We start from the raw sequence: 16,885 nt of genomic DNA on the forward strand, positions 1-16,885 counted from the left end.
GATAGTGACCTCATTTCTTTTGCTCATAAAAAAGGCACATTTGGCAAAATAAGCAGGTGAACAAATTCTTTCCATTTGGAAAGACAAGTGGAATTGAGCTATTTTTGGGGAAAGGTCAAGGAGAAGCGACCCACCAGTGCAGCACATCTGTAGGAAGTTCTAGAGCAGGGCTGAGTGTGAACTTTCACAACCATTATAATTACACATGAATGCTCAACAGTGTGTGTGTGTGTGTGTGTGTGTGTGTGTGCTAAAACCTTTTACCTGTAGTGTAGCTTTCATTTTATTCTATATAAAACACCCCACATCATTGCATTACATTAAAGACATTTAGCAGAAGCTCTTATCCAGAGAGGTAAGTAGATAAGAACTCCAACCCTGTCGAGTATCCTGTTGAGGAAAAAACAAAAGCATCAATAAAACAGTCCTGGCAAATAATAATGACAGATAACAATCTGTATAGGAAAGTGCGATAATAACATAAGTGCACTGAGCAAATTTCAGTTGAGCTAAACTAAGATAGGATAGAATCTCTTTAGATTGTGTAGTGAGGATTTTGGCCGAAGCGTTAATCCGCCGGGCCTGTGTCTTACAGAGAACGTGGTGGAGAAGCTGACGGCGTCCATCTTGGATCTGGTGGAGCTGTACTGCAGCACCTTCAATGCCAACTTCCACACCACCCCCCAAAGCAGCCGCACCTCCGCCCCCACGCAGGAGGCAGGGCTGGTCACCAACGTGCTGTCATTCAGTGTGTACGCTGCCCATCGAGTGCCCATTACCTGGGCCGCTAGGTAACGTGCACACACCTCTCTACATACACACCCACACACACACACACACACATACCACTTACCCACACACACCTCTACACACACACACACACACATACACACACATCTCTCTACATACACACCCACACACACACACACACACACACATACCACATACCCACACACACCTCTACACACACACACACACACACACACACACATACCCACACACACCTCTCTACATACACACCCACACACACACACACACACACACACACACACACACACACACACACACACATACACCTCTACACACACACACACACACACACACACACCACATACCCACACACACCTCTCTACATACACACCCACACACACACACACACACACACATACACACACACACACACTCCTCTACATACATACACATACCTATACACAAAGCGTGTAACTAGAACATTAGTTTGCTCATCTGGAAGATTCCAAGTGTGACGTGTACCCTATGTAAGTAGTTCCACAGTCAGTGTGCTAAATAAGCCTTCTCTGCTTGCTGGAGACAGCCCACCTCTCCCTGGCGTACAGTGAAGGTTATTAATTAAACAGTACACCACAGCTGCACCCCGCTGCGCGTTCATCACCGCACTCAGACGACCAGCAGGACCTGCCTTTCATCCACACCGCAGATATGCTGTTTGAGACCTGCAGTGCACTGAGAGGTCAGATCAGAACGTGTCAGCTTGTTTTACTGTGAGAAAAGACTTTTTATTATTGACAGTGAAACTGACTGTCCTGCTTCATCACAGCGTTTCCCAGTGTGTTCAGCGGGGCGGGCGTGTCATGTTACTCTCCGGGTTTCTCTGCCTGGCGGTGTTCAGCGCGGCGGGTGTGTCGTGTTACTCTCCGGGTTTCTCAGCCTGGCGGTGTTCAGCGGGGCGGGCGCGTCGTGTTACTCTCCGGGTTTCGGTCCCAGTCCCGTCTCGGTGTGTCTGACCGAGGGGCGGGGCGTGGGGGGGATTACCTGAGCGCTAACGCGCCGTTCGTCAGGGTGCGATCGATAATCGACCGAGGTGTGGAGACACCGTTTCACAGTGAAACACACACATGTGTTTTTGCGACCGTTACAGAAACTAGCAGGGTGAAATAATGCTAGTGAAAGTGGAACAACAGGAAGCTCCTGCCTGTGGCAGCTGTCTGTCCGCGTATCCCAGAGTGCAATCCGTACGGATTACTGCGCGCGGACGGACACGCATGCCAAGGCTCCCATGAGCCCCTGCTCCCCCTCCCCCAAAAAAGCCCTGTGAGTGCGGACAGCTGCCGGCGATCCCGCGTGCCTTCCGGAAGGTTCCCACCAGCGTGTGCTGAGATGGTATGCCCCTCAGCCCCCCCCCACGTCGCCGATGGTCTCCCCCACCCCAGTTCCCCAGCAGCTCGCTGGCTCCCATTGACCCGGCCCCCTTTGTGTCCCTCTGAAATGGACCCTCCCCCCACCCCCCACTCCACAAAGGAGTCAGCCTGGGAACCCCGTGCGACCTCTGACCCCGGGGGTGGGGCATTGGCTGGCTGGTCGCTAGGCACCTGTCCAATGGTGCTGTAGGGCAGTGGTGGTGTTGGCTGCCATCTGTCTGCGTGTGGGGGCAGGGGGGGTCTTCACAGACAAGTTCATTGATCTGAAAACATCCGATACCCCCAAACCCCCTGAATCCCCCCTCCTCCCAGAGCCCTCCTCCTCTCCCCTCCCCTGTTAACGAAGGCAATGCAGGGAGATGCCTTCAGTGGGCCACTGTGTGTGTGTGTGTGTGTGTGTGTGTGTGTGTGTGTGTGTGTGTGTGTGTGTGTGTGTGTGTGTGTGCGCGTGTGCGTGCTTGCGTGCGCTTGCATGTGTATGTGTGTGTGTGTGTGTGTGTGTGTGTGTTTGTCTGTCTGTGTGTGAGTGTATGTGTGTGTGCCTGTATGTGTTTGTTTGTGTGTGTGTGTGTGTGTGTGTGTGTGTTTTTCTGTGTGTGTGTGTCTATGTGTGTGTACCTGCATGTGTGTGTTTATGCGTGTGTGTGTCTGTGTGTTCGCCTCCATGTGTTTGTGTACATTTCTGCGTTCCAGTGAGTGTGCTGCTGTTACTGTTGTGTAAACCCCTCTCTAACAAAGGCTGCACTGTACTGTATTTTTATGACGCTGTTTAAAACAATGAAAGAAAGGAAACGGGCCTCCAGCTCCTCCCGTTACGATGTGCCCCACTCTCAGCTGCGCAGGTCTGGATCAGGGGTGGCACACAGTCACTGGACCTTCACGTTCCTAATGTGCGCTGACCCAAATACCAGACCACATAACAGAACCGGTTCCTCTCTATCCATCCAATCAGCTCGCCCGTCTCATGTGAATCCCTCTCGATCAGAGGTCAGGCCCGAGTGTGCAGTAGCCCTGTAGAAATGTCAGTGGTAGTTGGACTCTGTGACCTCCTTCGTTCTCCTCGGTTCCCCCTCGTTCTCTCTGCAGTACGGTGTGTGCACATCCCCTTCCAATTACAGATCCAGTCTGACTCATCCCAGCCATTCCCTGGCCTGGAATTGTGGGGTTCGAGGCGGACAGCAAATGTACAGTGGAGCTGTCATCACAGCCTTTTCAGGGCTGGGAGAGCCTGTTCCTGTGTCCCGCCCAGGGCAGGAAACCAACAAACTAGATATGTATAATAGAACAGGACCTCCTAGTGCTGCGAGGTGACCTGCCAAAGTGGCTGCTGGAATAGACAGAATTGCTTACTTACCAGCCAGTCACACAGACACACACACACCCCTCATCCCCACACACAGACATACAGTACACACACTTACCCCTCATCCCCACTCACACACACACACACACACACTACACACACATTGACCTGTCTCTCTGTCCAACAGCTACGAGGCCTTCTTCCTGTCCTGCTCCCTGACGCATGGAGGGGCGGAGCTCTGTGCCCCCCAGCATACCAGTAAACAGTCTGTCAGCAAATACCTGTTCCACCTGGTGATGTGGGACCAGAGGTGAGTGGCTGGGTCTGCTGTCAATCAAATTGTGTAAGCATGGCTGCCATTAATATTGTAGTATTCTCAAAGTTTATTTATTGATAAAACATTTGACTGGGGGCAGCCTGTGGCCTAGTGGCTAAGGTACATGACTGGGACCCTGAAGATTGGTTGTTCAAGCCCTGGTGTAGCCATGATAGAATCTGCACAGCTGTTGGGCCCTTGACCCCACATTGCTCCAGAGAGGATTATTCCCTGCAAAGTCGCTTTGGATAAAAACGGCCAGCTAAATAGCGACGTATACAAATTGTAACATACCTCAAGCTATATTTGATTTGGTTGCTCAGGGACTGTGCAGTGTTTACACAGGGAGGAGGGGCTTCAGCAGGTCATCCAATCACATGATCGCAGTTTCCAGTAGGTGCTGTCGGTCAAAGTCTAGATCTTACCCATTGTGTCGTTTCAGAAATGTGACTAGAATTGAAAAAATAAGGTAGTGTCCACTTAATGTCATTTCTTAAAGTATGAGTAGAGTCCAAAGTATGGTGCAGGTCATTTCAAACGAAGCGTTAGCTGGCTTATTGACCAGACAAGAACGCTCTCGTCTTTCAATGGCAGTTTTGAGTTTCATCTGCTCAACATGAACGATTCCCTTCCTTAGTATCACAAATGCCTCCCTATATCCATTGACCTGATATCATTGATCAGTTCAGTTAATACTGTAACCACAGCTTGTGAAAGGACCTGTTATTTTGAGAGCACCATTTGAACAGGAAGCAAGACACTAACTTCCTGTCATGACAATAACTTACCCTTTGCTTTATACCCACCTCCTGTGTGTGATGTATTGTCTGTGGTTATTTTGGAAGACTATTGTTTATGATATTTTTAGTTGTGTATCCGGGGTCATTAATGTGCTATAGCGGAGGTTGGTGAAAGGCCCCTGGGCTGTTTGATCTTCCAGCGGAAAAACAGCCAGAAATCCTTCACACTTGACCTGTGCGTGTTTATGCTCCGTTTCCGGCTGGAAGACTTGTTGTTTTTGTTTTGCACGGTCGCACGCTCTCTTATTTTGCTCAGCAGTAGGTTATCTGCAGTCTGCTGGGGTGAATAAACTGAATAAACTGGTTTGGTTGATTTATTTCTAGATCAGTACACCTCACATAAACTAGCCTGCTGAGGGACCGTGTACTTTTTTCATTGTTCTGTTGGGGAAACCCACACAAACAACTTAAGTAAACAAATTGGCATATTGTACAAGTATCCAGAAATGGGCCAAAGACCAGGGGGGTTTAGGCTGGTCAGATAGGATGCATTTTATGGTGCTATTTTTAGGGAACGTATTGCGGTTACAGCATTAGCTCTTTGAAGTCTTTGTTGTAGAGCTGTTTTCATGTGTACCCTTTCATCTAACCAAGCAAAATGGGCTGATATCACAGAGGACCCCATGTAGGGGGGTAGATTTAATAAGGATGAGTAGATGAACACCCCTCCCCCCATGTGCAAGTTTCATTATCTTTCTATTTCCAATGAGGAATGCTAAATGCTACAAGCCTGAGCCACGGTTTAAGGAACATTCTCCTGCCACAATTTTGCTGCATGGAATGTGGATTAGTCTATAGTCCTAAAACTCGGAAGTGAGTTTGCATTATTGAACCATGGCTGCCCTTAGAAGATTTGCCGTGTTTACTTCCTGTAGAGATTTCTGCAGATGATAACTGCAGTCTATGGTTAACTCGGCCTAGTAGAGTTTCACGTTTTTGTTCCATGACATAAATTACACCCGTGAGTATCTCAACCATGAATTTCAAAGGTGTTATGTGCTTTAAAAAAGTAAGTTGCTAACATGTTGAAACTTCCTGATTGGCCGACATCACAAGTGTCAAACTCCAGTGCTGGAGGGCCACGATGTCTGCCGGTTTTTAGGCCTTAATTGGCAGCCGATTGGAAGGAAAACACAAAAACCAACACACACTGCAGCACCCTGGGAATTTGACACCCCTGGCCCTGGGAATTTGACTACATCATCACTGGAACACTCCATGGGTTGGTTTCACAGACACAGATTAACCTTCTCCTGGACTAAATTTAGTTAGGTGTGGAGAATCTCTCTTCAGACTGTAATTTAAATGAGTGTGTGTTGGTGAAAGCGGTCCTGTAACAGCAGTGGGGCAGCGGGGTGCTGCAGCTCCCTGGTCTTCAGGAAATGTCTGAGGAAGAGGAAGTACTTTACAGCAGACGAACGCGTACGGAAAGACGGGTCAGGACCAGGGTTGTGACGTGACGTCCCTCTGTCTGTCTGCGCGGTGGCGTAGCATTTCCTGTACCACCTCAGGGGTGAGCACCTGGCTTTGTGCTTAGTTTATTCCCTGCTTCCCCCAACAGGAAGTGAGGCACGTCCATTAAAACGGACTGGCCCCTGTCTCTGCCCAGACCCTGCAGAGGGGGCTGGTGTGGTGCGTGATTACACCGGTTATGAGTTTAGCTGTCACTCTCAGTGGCATACACTCTGGGTACCAGGTCATATCAAGCACAAGGGTGCTTCAGTGTGTCACCTGGACTGCAACCGTTTGAAGAGTCGAGAGTTTTCAAAATTCTAAATCAATGTTCTAGAACTCCACTGCTCTCAGCCACCAGTAGTGATTGTGACATCAACATTAGAACGTTCAGTTAAGAACATTCTTATCACATATTTGTGACCTCACATCCTAAAGGGTTAAAGCAGACCCATCTGGTTACAGTTTGTTGTAACTGCAGAGGAGGGTGTGGCTGTGGGTAGGGGGGGTTGGTCTGGGGGGATTGTCACAGCTGGAGATCCCGTCTGTCACTCAAACCCCCCTCCCTCCCCATCTCTCTCTCTCTCTCTCTCGGTACAGGATCTGTTTCCCGGTGCAGATTAACCAGTTGCCCCGGGAGACGCTGCTGACGGTGACGCTGTATGCCACCCTGCTGCCTCCACCAGGGGGCGCTGAGGAGAAGAGCAAACAGCGGCGCAGCACTGAGGCGCTGGGCTGGGTCACCATGCCCCTCTTCAACTTCAGACAGTGAGTTTTTCTGACCAATCACATGCTCCCACAGAGTTCAACTGACCAATCACACGCCCACACAGAGTCCGACTGACCAATCACACTGAGACAGCGTTCTACTGACCAATCACACGCTGGGCTTGGGTCACCATGCCCCTCTTCAACTTCAGACTGTAAGTCCTGCTGGCCAATCACAGGGTTAGAGTATGAGTCCTGCTGTCCAATCACAGGGTTAGAGTATATTTCCTGCTGGCCAGTCACAGGGTTAGAGTATGAGTCCTGCTGACCAATCACTGAACCCTGTCAGAACCCTGGTTCAGGCTGGGATCCAAGCACCTTCATTCACGCATCACACAGCTGGGACCGGACCTTTTTAACACACTGTATCTGCACAGTGCTGGGGATTTATGTGCGGAACATGTCCATAACGTGTATGAATAATCATACGCACATCCTGGAACAAGTGGCTCGGCTGAGATCATTTGTAAATAATAATCATAAAGCCTGCACACTTTAAAGGAAGACTCAGTTTCTGGAGGAAGATGTCAGCTTTTTCAAGTGCATATTGTGGTGTGTTGGAGTTTAAAAGTGTTCATAACAGACCCAGAACCCTCCTGGTGGATAAAACCAGGCTGGTTCAGCCTCCAGGGCTGTGAGTGCTGAGCTGGCATGGAAGGCTCCAGAAGCTCTGACCTCTGACGTCTCCTCCCATTTGACCTGTCCTCTCTACAGCATCCTCACCTGCGGCAGGAAGCTGCTCGGGCTGTGGCCTTCAACCCCAGGAAGTGGTAGCGCTCGCTCCAGCACCCCCAACTTCAGCCAGCCGGACAGCGTCATCCTGCAGGTATCCACCCCACCTCTCTCTCTCTCTCTCTCTCTCTCTCTCCTCTCTCTCACTTCCTCTCTCCTCTACCATCTGTAAAGTCTCAGTACATTAACCCTGTGGATGGGTCTGCTTCCTCTTCTATCCGTCTCTCTCTCTCTCTCTCCCTCTCTCTCCCTCTCTCCTCTACCGTCTGTAAGGTCTCAGTGCATTAACCCTGTGGATGGGTCTGCTTCCTCTTCTATCCGTCTCTCTCTCCCTCTCTCTCCCTCTCCTCTACCGTCTGTAAGGTCTCAGTGCATTAACCCTGTGGATGGGTCTGCCTCCTCTTCTATCCGTCTCTCTCTCTCTCTCTCTCTCTCTCTCACACTCTCACTCACTCCCTCTGTCCTCTACCGTCTGTAAGGTCTCAGTGCATTAACCCTGTGGATGGGTCTGCTTCCTCTCCTATCCGTCTCACTCTGCTCTGGGCATCCCAGGCTGTGTGCTGATTACTGTAATGCTAATCTGGGCAGTGCATCGATTAGCCGTCCTGCTTAATTAAGGCTCCGCTTTGATTGGAAGCTCGGATGGGGAAAGGACTTTTAAAAGCCGCGGTAAATAATGCACACTCAAGGCTCTCTCTCCTCTCCCCATCAAACATTTATCCCCTCGCTGTGGATTTGGGCATTCTCAGCCACCAGAGGCTCGCATGTGGAAATTAGTGAAGGATAAATTAGGAAGTGTTTTTTCACAGTGTGGTCACTGTGTAGAATAGCTTGCCAGGTCATGTAGTGAGGCAGAAACACTGTTGGTTTTCAAGACCAGGCGCTTATAAGGTGCTTGATACTGTCTAGCTTTTATGCAAACTGAGCAGTAGTACACTTTAGTGGTAGGAAAAGGCAAGCATTGCTGGGCTGAATGGCCTGTGCTCAACATTATGTTATGTTATGTGCTCTGATGGTTTTTCCCTCAGAAGGATGCGTTGCCTAGTGCTGCAGCTCTGTGTTCGGAGCGTGCCTGCGTTGGGAGCGTGTGTGTTTAGAGCGTGCGTTTGGAGCGTGTGTGTGTGTGTGTTCGGAGCGTGTGTTTTGGAGCAAGGGTGCGTTGGGAGCATGCGTTGGGAGCATGTGTTCAGAGCATGCTTTTCACGGGGGTAAGCAACAGGAGAGTCCTTCCTGTCAGACCGGTTTCCAGAACGGCCGCTGGCCGAACCGTGCTTCTGCCCGCGCTCCATTTCTGCAGCTGATTGGCTAAGCTATATCGTCAGGGAAACTGCTGTGGAGGCCTGAAAGTAGGTCATGTGGGCTAAACTGGCGTTCTCTCTTTCTGTCTACAGTACAGACACACACACACACACACACACACACACACACACACACACACACACTTTATGGGCTAAACTGGCATTCTCTCTTCCTGTCTACAGTTAACACATACGCACATCACAGACACACCCTATTGGCTAAACTGCCTTTCTCTGTCTAAAGTACACACTCACATGTGCACACACACATACACACGTGCATGCACACAGGCAGACACATACTTGCGTACAGACATGTATGCATACACTTGTACAACTGCACAGAATCGCACGCGCACACACACACACACACACACACACACACGCACACACACACGTAATGTACTAAAGAAGCCAGGATTTCAACTCACCCTGAAACAAACTGTCTTCCATCTATCCATAAGACTCATACACACCACACCCCACATTATGAGTATGAGTGTTTTCATTTATTTTATTTTATGCTTTTATTTTATAGCCCACATGTACACCACTGTAATGCCAGATTTTCTCCTGCGGTCAACAAAATTATCTGGATCTTCATTTGTAAACTTCACACCGGAAAGGAAATATGTTCTTGCTAATCCCACCTCCCCCTCATCACACTCTTCCTGGAGTTCCTGGTGTTTGGTGGATGTGTGGCCTGGCCCACACGCTGAGTGGTTTCCATGGAAGCGGGAGGCCGAGTGTCCTCTATACCCTGTGTGTAGCAGGCTTTGTCCTGTTGCCAGCGCTTTGGTGGCCCGTGTTATTTATTTTAGCTAAGCCTTAGAAGAGTAGGTTTTTTGTTTTTCAAAATTCTAAAATTATGTTCTAGAACTCCACTACTCTCAATCACCAGTAGTGATTGTTACATCAGCTTTAGAATGCTCAGTTAAGAATCATTACCTGTAGTGATTGTTACATCAGTATTAGAATGTTCAGTTGAGAATCATTACCAGTAGTGATTGTTACATCAGTATTAGAATGTTCAGTTGAGAATCATTACCAGTAGTGATTGTTACATCAGTATTAGAATGTTCAGTTAAAAATCATTACCAGTAGTGATTGTTACGTCAGTATTAGAATGTTCAGTTGAGAATCATTACTAGTAGTGATTGTTACATCAGCAAGAATGCTCCGTTAAGAACATTCTCATCATGTATTTGTGACCTTACCGGGTTAACTGCACTGTTTGTCATTGACCCCCCCGTAATCTCCCCGTGTGGAAGAGGGCTAGCTGCAATCACTTACATCTGTGCCCCCGTCCCCCCCATCTCGTCCTGCGACGTGTCAAAGCCTCAGCCCGCCCTCCTGGCTTTAGCCGCAGAACATCTGGGGCTGTTTTGCACATCTGTCCTTAGTTATGGTCGTGGCGGCACCTTTCCCCCGTTTGGGTTCTCGTACTCCTTTCGTTTGACCCAGTTTTCCACATTCCTGCCTTTTATCCACCTTATCAGCTTTCTGTCTTTTTTATAGGAATAACTTTTCGATATAGTTTCCGTTCCTGGGAGTGCCGTGTATGTTTAATTCCCTCGCTCTTGCTGATCTTTGTTCTTTCTGCTTGGTGATGATGTGGCTTTCCTGGATGCTGTTCAAATCCAAGTTGCTTTATTGGCAGGAAATGCACATGTACACAGAAATCTATTAAAATACATAGGTACAGTAAAGTAGGAATGACAGTGAACATCCTGGAAACATAGTAACCATGTTCATGTGAAATCAACATAAGAATTTTAAACATAAAGGAAAAGTGAGGAAGAAGAATCCCCCCCCCCTCCCCCACTCACACACACACACACAATTTTTCTCTGTCTCTCTGTTTCTCTGTTTCTCTTTTCTGTGTGAGGGGTGTGTGTCTGTTTTTGTTTGTTGGTTGTTTTTGTTTTTAGCTCTATACCTTTTTTGCTCTGCTTTTGAGTTTTCTGGTAGGTCTGAAATTATAGACTTCAATTAAAGAACCTTGAGTCTCTCTCTTTTACCTCCCTCCCCCTCTCCCTCTCCCTCTCTCTCTCTCTCTCCCTCTCTCCCACAAACCCAAAAAAATGAATAAAACCTCAGACTCAGGATTCATGCAGTGGGAAATAAGGTGTATTGGCACTATTTAACAAAATTGGCGTTTTGTAGGTTTTTTACAGTGGCGCTGCTTTCCCTCTGAGGCACCTCCTCCTGCACTGTGTCCCTGCGGGAGAGCCTGCATGCTGGGCTTCTCTCACTGAGCTGCTTGTGTCTGTAGTCAGTTACAATATTTTAAGGCAGAGGTTCTCAAACCCGGCCCTGGAGACCAGTAGTACTGCTGGTGTTCATTCTCCCCCTCTTATCAGGACTGATTAAACCTGGGTCAGGTCAGTTACATCTCTGGCCATTCGGTGGTGTTAATGACCAATGAACTGTCAGCTGCAAAATCAATCCCACCAGAATACTGACCAATCGGCCAATCGTTGTTGTGAATAACCAATGAACTGTCAGGTAGAAAGTCAATCCTGCAGGATTACTGACCAATCAGTGTTGTTAATGACCAATGAACTGTCCTGCAGTCCTGCAAGATTACTGATCTTGAGGGTTGAATTTGAGTATATCTGGGCTAAGGTACAAAGGTGTGAAACCAGGGTAAGAACAATCATAAAATGGTTGAGTTTTGTTGACCTCCAACCCTTTGGTTCTGTAATGCAGTTGATCAGCATCCTAAATGACCCTTCTGCCCCTCTGTAGGTTGACTTCCCCACATCATCCTTCGAGGTCCGGTTCAACACCCCCACGCCGGCCGAATTCAGCCCCCAGTATGAGTTCTCCCGCATGGACCAGAACAGCCAGAGGCAGCTTCAGGACGTCCTGCACAAGAAGTCCCTCTTCTGGTGAGACCTCGCACTGTCACACTTGTTTCAGTTGAGATTATTTGAATTAAATGCTTAAATTAAGCGTTTACGCCTTTTTAAAATCGGCGTCAGTGTAGCCATTTCCTAAATATGGGGAAAAACTTCAAAGGGCAAACACGTGTAGTGACGTAACTGGACGTGTTTGGCTTGAATCTCCAGCCTGTGTTTCCCAGAAGGTAACAGGCACTCAAACTCCACCCTAGAACTCCAAGACTGGTTTATGGCTGGCCACCCATTCAGGCGATCACATGACACTCCCACGAAAATACGGTAATGTTAGCATACAAATATCACAGAACCTACCTTGGCTTGCCCGAGCGATATGATGGACAGCTCTGACTTCGCAGAGTTAGAGGCAAGCTTTTTCGATTTTGACAAAGAAATACAACCTCACAGTTTTGAACCGGAATTTACTGAGGGAGAATTGCGTGAGCGAGAGAACAGGGACACTTGGACACACTCAGGACAAGGGGTTGAACGCTCTGGCTGCCAGACAACCGCTCTTACCTCCTGAGTTAATGTCACAGCAAACGAGTCTCTCTGGCCTCAGAAGGCCTCCCAGTCTCCACACACAGGCAGGAAAGGCCTGGAGTCTGTCAGTCCCTCCCTGCTCCCTCTCTGTCTGTTCCAGGTTTGATGGATTTAGTGCTGCTTTTTCCTGCGATTTAAACCATTCCCACTAATCCCCATTTCAGCTGAGGGCATCACAGTTAAACAGCACAACCTGCATGTCAGGCGGCAGGATAAAGCGCTAAGCCTGAGGACTGAGCGGGGACTCCGCTCTAGTTCTGTAGACTCGGTCCTCCATGGTAAAATAGATCTCTAATGGCGACTACTGCTCTGCTTCACAGGGAGATCTGTGAACTCCTTTAAAAAGGGCTTGTGTCATGAATGAACTTTCCTGATGAACAGGAGGAATTCATTAGCCTGGAGGGAGGCACCATAGAGACTCCTCAGGTTTTGTAGGCATCATAGAGCCTCTTCAGGGTTGTATACAACCATAGATACTAGTCAGGATTGTCTGAACACCATAGAGACTCTTTATGGTTGTGTAGCCACCATAGAGAATTGCCAAGGTTTTATAGGCACCATAGAGACTCGCCAAAGTTATATAGGCACCATAGAGACTCGCCAGGCTTATATAGGCACCATAGAGATTGGCACCCCTCATGTCAGACACCTTCTTTTTTCTTTCTCTGTGACTTTGTTGATGAGAGAGTAGAGGATTATGGGCCGTGCCTTGCTGGAGAATCTGCTGAAATGAGAGTCGCTCCACAGGCCCTGTACGCCTGCTGCACCCCACACTGACAGAGCGCACTGCTGGCAGCAGCCAAACACACTGCAGGCCAGCGGAAAGTGATGGATGGAGGGAGGGGGGAGGCGTGCAGTGAGGGAGACAGAGAGAGACAGAGAGAGAGAGAGAGAGAAAGAGAGAGAGCGAGAGAGCGAGAGAGAGAGAGCTGGCTTTTACGCTTTGTGTATAAGATCCACCCAAAAAACAGTATTGCCAAAGTATTCAGATCATTGTTGTTGAAATGCTGAGCAGGCACTGTTGTCCAGATGGGGTTAATACAATGCCTGCTTTATTACACACTGCTGGGGCCCATGTGCTGTGTTATATCCACAGCTGTGTGGAGCAGGCTGCACTGCAGGACCCAGCTTTCTCACTGTCCTGCTGTAGTTCAGCGCTCAGTCAGCTGTGTCCAACTGGAGCTGGAGTTGTGTACACCTGGGGTTTATTTCATGGGGTAAATATGAGTGTGTACCAGCATAGCACACCTGGGGTAGATTTCATGGGGTAAATGTTGCATTACAATACAGTTATTTATCTGACACTTTTATTGGAAGTGACTTAACAGTTGATTAGACTAAGCAAGGGGCCATTCCCCCCTTGAGCAATGTGCGGTGCAGGGCTTTGCCCAAGTCCCAGTTTAGCCACGATAAGATCCGCACAACTGTTGGGCCTTCGAGCAAGGTCCTTCACCCTGCATTGCTCCAGGGGGGATTGTCCCCTGCTTAGTCTAATCAACTGGAAGTCACTTTGGATAAAGGCATCAGCTAAATAACATTATTTATTAGTTCCTGCTCTGTTCTGGGATGTTCTGCAGGCATCTGAAACGCCTCGAGTTGACCCACCGCATGCTGTCTGCGGCATCGCAGTGATCTGGTGCTGCAAGTGCATGGTGTGGCGCATTTACTGCAAACCAGCTGCCAGACTGAGTCAGTCGGAGAGCCTGCACTGGTGCATGCTGGTCTACTCTTTCCTGGCAGATGCTAGGGGGAAAATGAGATATTCATTAGAAGGAAAATCCATCCGTTTTTCATACACGCATATGTTCTGCATGTGTTTATGTCTGACTTTAAATTTAATATATCTCTGTTGTGCTTGGCAAAAACCTGGCCTTCCAATTTGGCATTGTAATACAATTCCCGTCAAGCATTTTATACACATCTCATAGATGTCAGAGACAAAGGCTTTGCAATGAACTATGGGAGCTTGTGGCAAGGGAAACAAAGAGATGCCTGTTTAGTTTTAAAGATGGGAGCATTGTTTTAAAATGCCAAATTGCTGGATTGAGGAACACAAGTACCCACGCACGTATCCACGACTGATTTAGAAATTGGGAAGTTTCTGAGCACACATTTGCTGATGTTAAGATCTTTTTTGACTGTTTTCTGCCAAACCGCTTCATCAGTAATGCGTCACATTTAGGACGGGACTGCACAGTTCCAGTTCCTGCTTTAGTTTTCAAGGTAATTAAAGATTAAGAGCAGAAGTTAGCACAAAATCCTGAAATGGATCAGCGGATTGTACCCCTGGTTTAGTATCATGAAGGCAGGGTATTACACATAAAATGCTGGGTTTTTGCATTATTGGCTGGATATTGATTTTGTGGACTGGACACATCGGTCATGGGTCGTGTTTTTACACACAGTGCTGTGCCTCAGAACAGCTATTTTACCCTTCTGCAGTGTTCTCGATTTAAAAACACCCTGCTGTACAAAATGTCTGGCCTATAAGGTGCCATTCATATCGGCCTGTAATATGAGATGTAGAAGGTGTGCGTGCCAGCATGTGTTGTGTTCAAGCACCAAACACATGATTCAATCAGTAACTGTTTATTGTTGGGCAAGGTTTGAAAGGCTTGAAGCTACACATACTGTATGCTAAAGTACAACCAGTACCTTTGCCATTGTCATAGTGAATGCCTGAAGGCCTAAAATAAATAGTGAGATACGTTTTTATGAAGTAGAAACGCTGCAGTAAATTGCAGTGTTTAATGTAGTCATAAAGGCAGCCACACGTTTAAATACGCTGACGCTCTGAATAGTCCTGTGGTTTCTCCTCATTTCTGAGTAATGTTCTGACTGTGTGTCAGCCATTACAGAGAAACACCAGCAGCTGTTCAGTTCTCACACAGTCATCATCATCGCGCTTAGCGTGTGCTATGCTAACGCGACACGACCGATGACACCTCCACATCCGCACGGCTCCTGAAATCATGTGAAGGCCCTGCTTTTTACCCGTAAGACCCTGGTTCAGGGGTGTGAAGGCCTGTACGTGTGGAAATTCACCTCTTTTTTCCCCCTCTGTGGATGTCAGAGTGGAGGACCTCTCCTCGCTAACAGCAGCGGCACTAGTGGTGGGTTATTTGATCCGGGGCTGGGTCGCGCGGCTGTCGTCCCTGGGGGGTTTAGAAACACGCTCACCACCAAGGGGGGTGGGGGGGGGGGGGACCAGCAGAAAGCGAGAGCACACAAAGAAAACGAGAGGAGATAGAGGGAGAGAGGGACAGTGAGGAGATAGAGGGAGAGAGACAGGTCAGCTGAACGTTCACTGGCTGGATCGTGAAGTCCTGAAAACAGGCGAGTCGAGTGCAGGACCCTGCCTGGAAGATTCTGGAACCATGTGAGGAGACGCCTCTGTCACACCTGCACTGGACCGGCCAATCAGGGGGCGGCCGCCTGCCATGGACCCTCCCAGCCACACCCAGAGGGACGACAGTTCTGTTACCCCCTCTGTGTGCGTATGTCTGTCTGACTGTCTGTCTGTCAGCGTGGCTATTTTTGTGGGTAGTCGTGTTTCAGACTGCTGTAAAGTTCCCCTGCAGTACCCGTTTCTCATATTTGTTTCGACAGCTATGTGAGGTCCTGAAAGTGTCACTCTAAAAATGAGTCGTTGCAGGGGTCTGTTTAGGCTGTTTTTAGTTCAGTGTTGGATTCTGTTTTTCTTGTGAAGCTGGGCAGAGTTTTTGAGAGCTGTAGAGGGGATACAGTCCGCATTTTGAGTTTTTCATGCTGTAGGCCTGTTTGGCTCCTGTGAAAGCCTCAGAGAGCTGGTGACAGATATCCCTGCTCGTCTCTCCACCGGGGGGATGATTTATGTGTTCTCTTCAGTCTGGAATGTCAGGGTTTTTTTGTGTTTCCCAAAGACCTGGACCTGTTGCTTAAATTGAGGGTTGTTACGTGAGAAGTAAAATCCAGGTTGGACTTACTCAGTATTTCTTGATCAGCATTTTAGTGAGCTCACTATGTCCGACTGAACACTTTCTGGGGTTTGTTTTGAATGTACGCTTGTCGACTCTTAGCCCTTTAAGGTGTGAGATCACAAAAACGCATTTAGAATGTTCGTAACTGAATGCTGATGTCACAGTCACTGCTGGTGATTGAAAGCGGTGAAGTTCTAGAACACTGACTTAGAGTTATAAAAAATAAAAAAAACCTCATAAGGATTAGAAAACTTGAGAAGCTTGAAAACCTACAAGAAAAGACATTAAGAAACAGAATTAAGACCCTCATAGTAAATCAGACCCGTTACACTTTTTGTATGACAGGTGCTGTTAAAGTTGTTTTGCAGCACCCGTGCACGGTTCCTAGGAGCACGGCAGGATGTCGAAGCTCAACGGCACTGCGGAACCAGGAAAGAGATGGGAGCCGCACTGCCAACTCAAACAGCCCCGCCGCGATGGATCCAGCAGACCGTCTGAGTGAAAACCCAGCCGCGTCCCACACGTTAAAAAAACCCTGGAGCTCCTCCTGATGTTGGCGCTTGATGTTTGAGGGCCTTTGTTCCGGCGGGTGCCTGTTGCTCTGGTACAGTTACAGTATCGGAGGAATGCGCAA

The 16,885-nt window shown here is 48.3% G+C and overlaps 1 protein-coding gene across 1 annotated transcript in view; it reads left to right on the plus strand.

Annotated features, from left to right (window-relative positions):
• The window catches only part of pik3c2b (phosphatidylinositol-4-phosphate 3-kinase, catalytic subunit type 2 beta), a 59,093-nt gene that overhangs the window by 22,164 nt on the left and 20,044 nt on the right, over window positions 1–16,885 (plus strand). Inside the window, exons 11-15 of the mRNA XM_061219145.1 lie at window positions 596–791; window positions 3,668–3,790; window positions 6,649–6,816; window positions 7,531–7,642; window positions 11,598–11,740. Coding sequence (XP_061075129.1) covers window positions 596–791; window positions 3,668–3,790; window positions 6,649–6,816; window positions 7,531–7,642; window positions 11,598–11,740 — 742 coding nt within the window. The remainder of the gene's footprint in view (window positions 1–595; window positions 792–3,667; window positions 3,791–6,648; window positions 6,817–7,530; window positions 7,643–11,597; window positions 11,741–16,885) is intronic.

This window comes from Conger conger, chromosome 14, assembly GCF_963514075.1.
Source record: "Conger conger chromosome 14, fConCon1.1, whole genome shotgun sequence".
Classification (NCBI taxonomy): domain Eukaryota; kingdom Metazoa; phylum Chordata; class Actinopteri; order Anguilliformes; family Congridae; genus Conger; species Conger conger.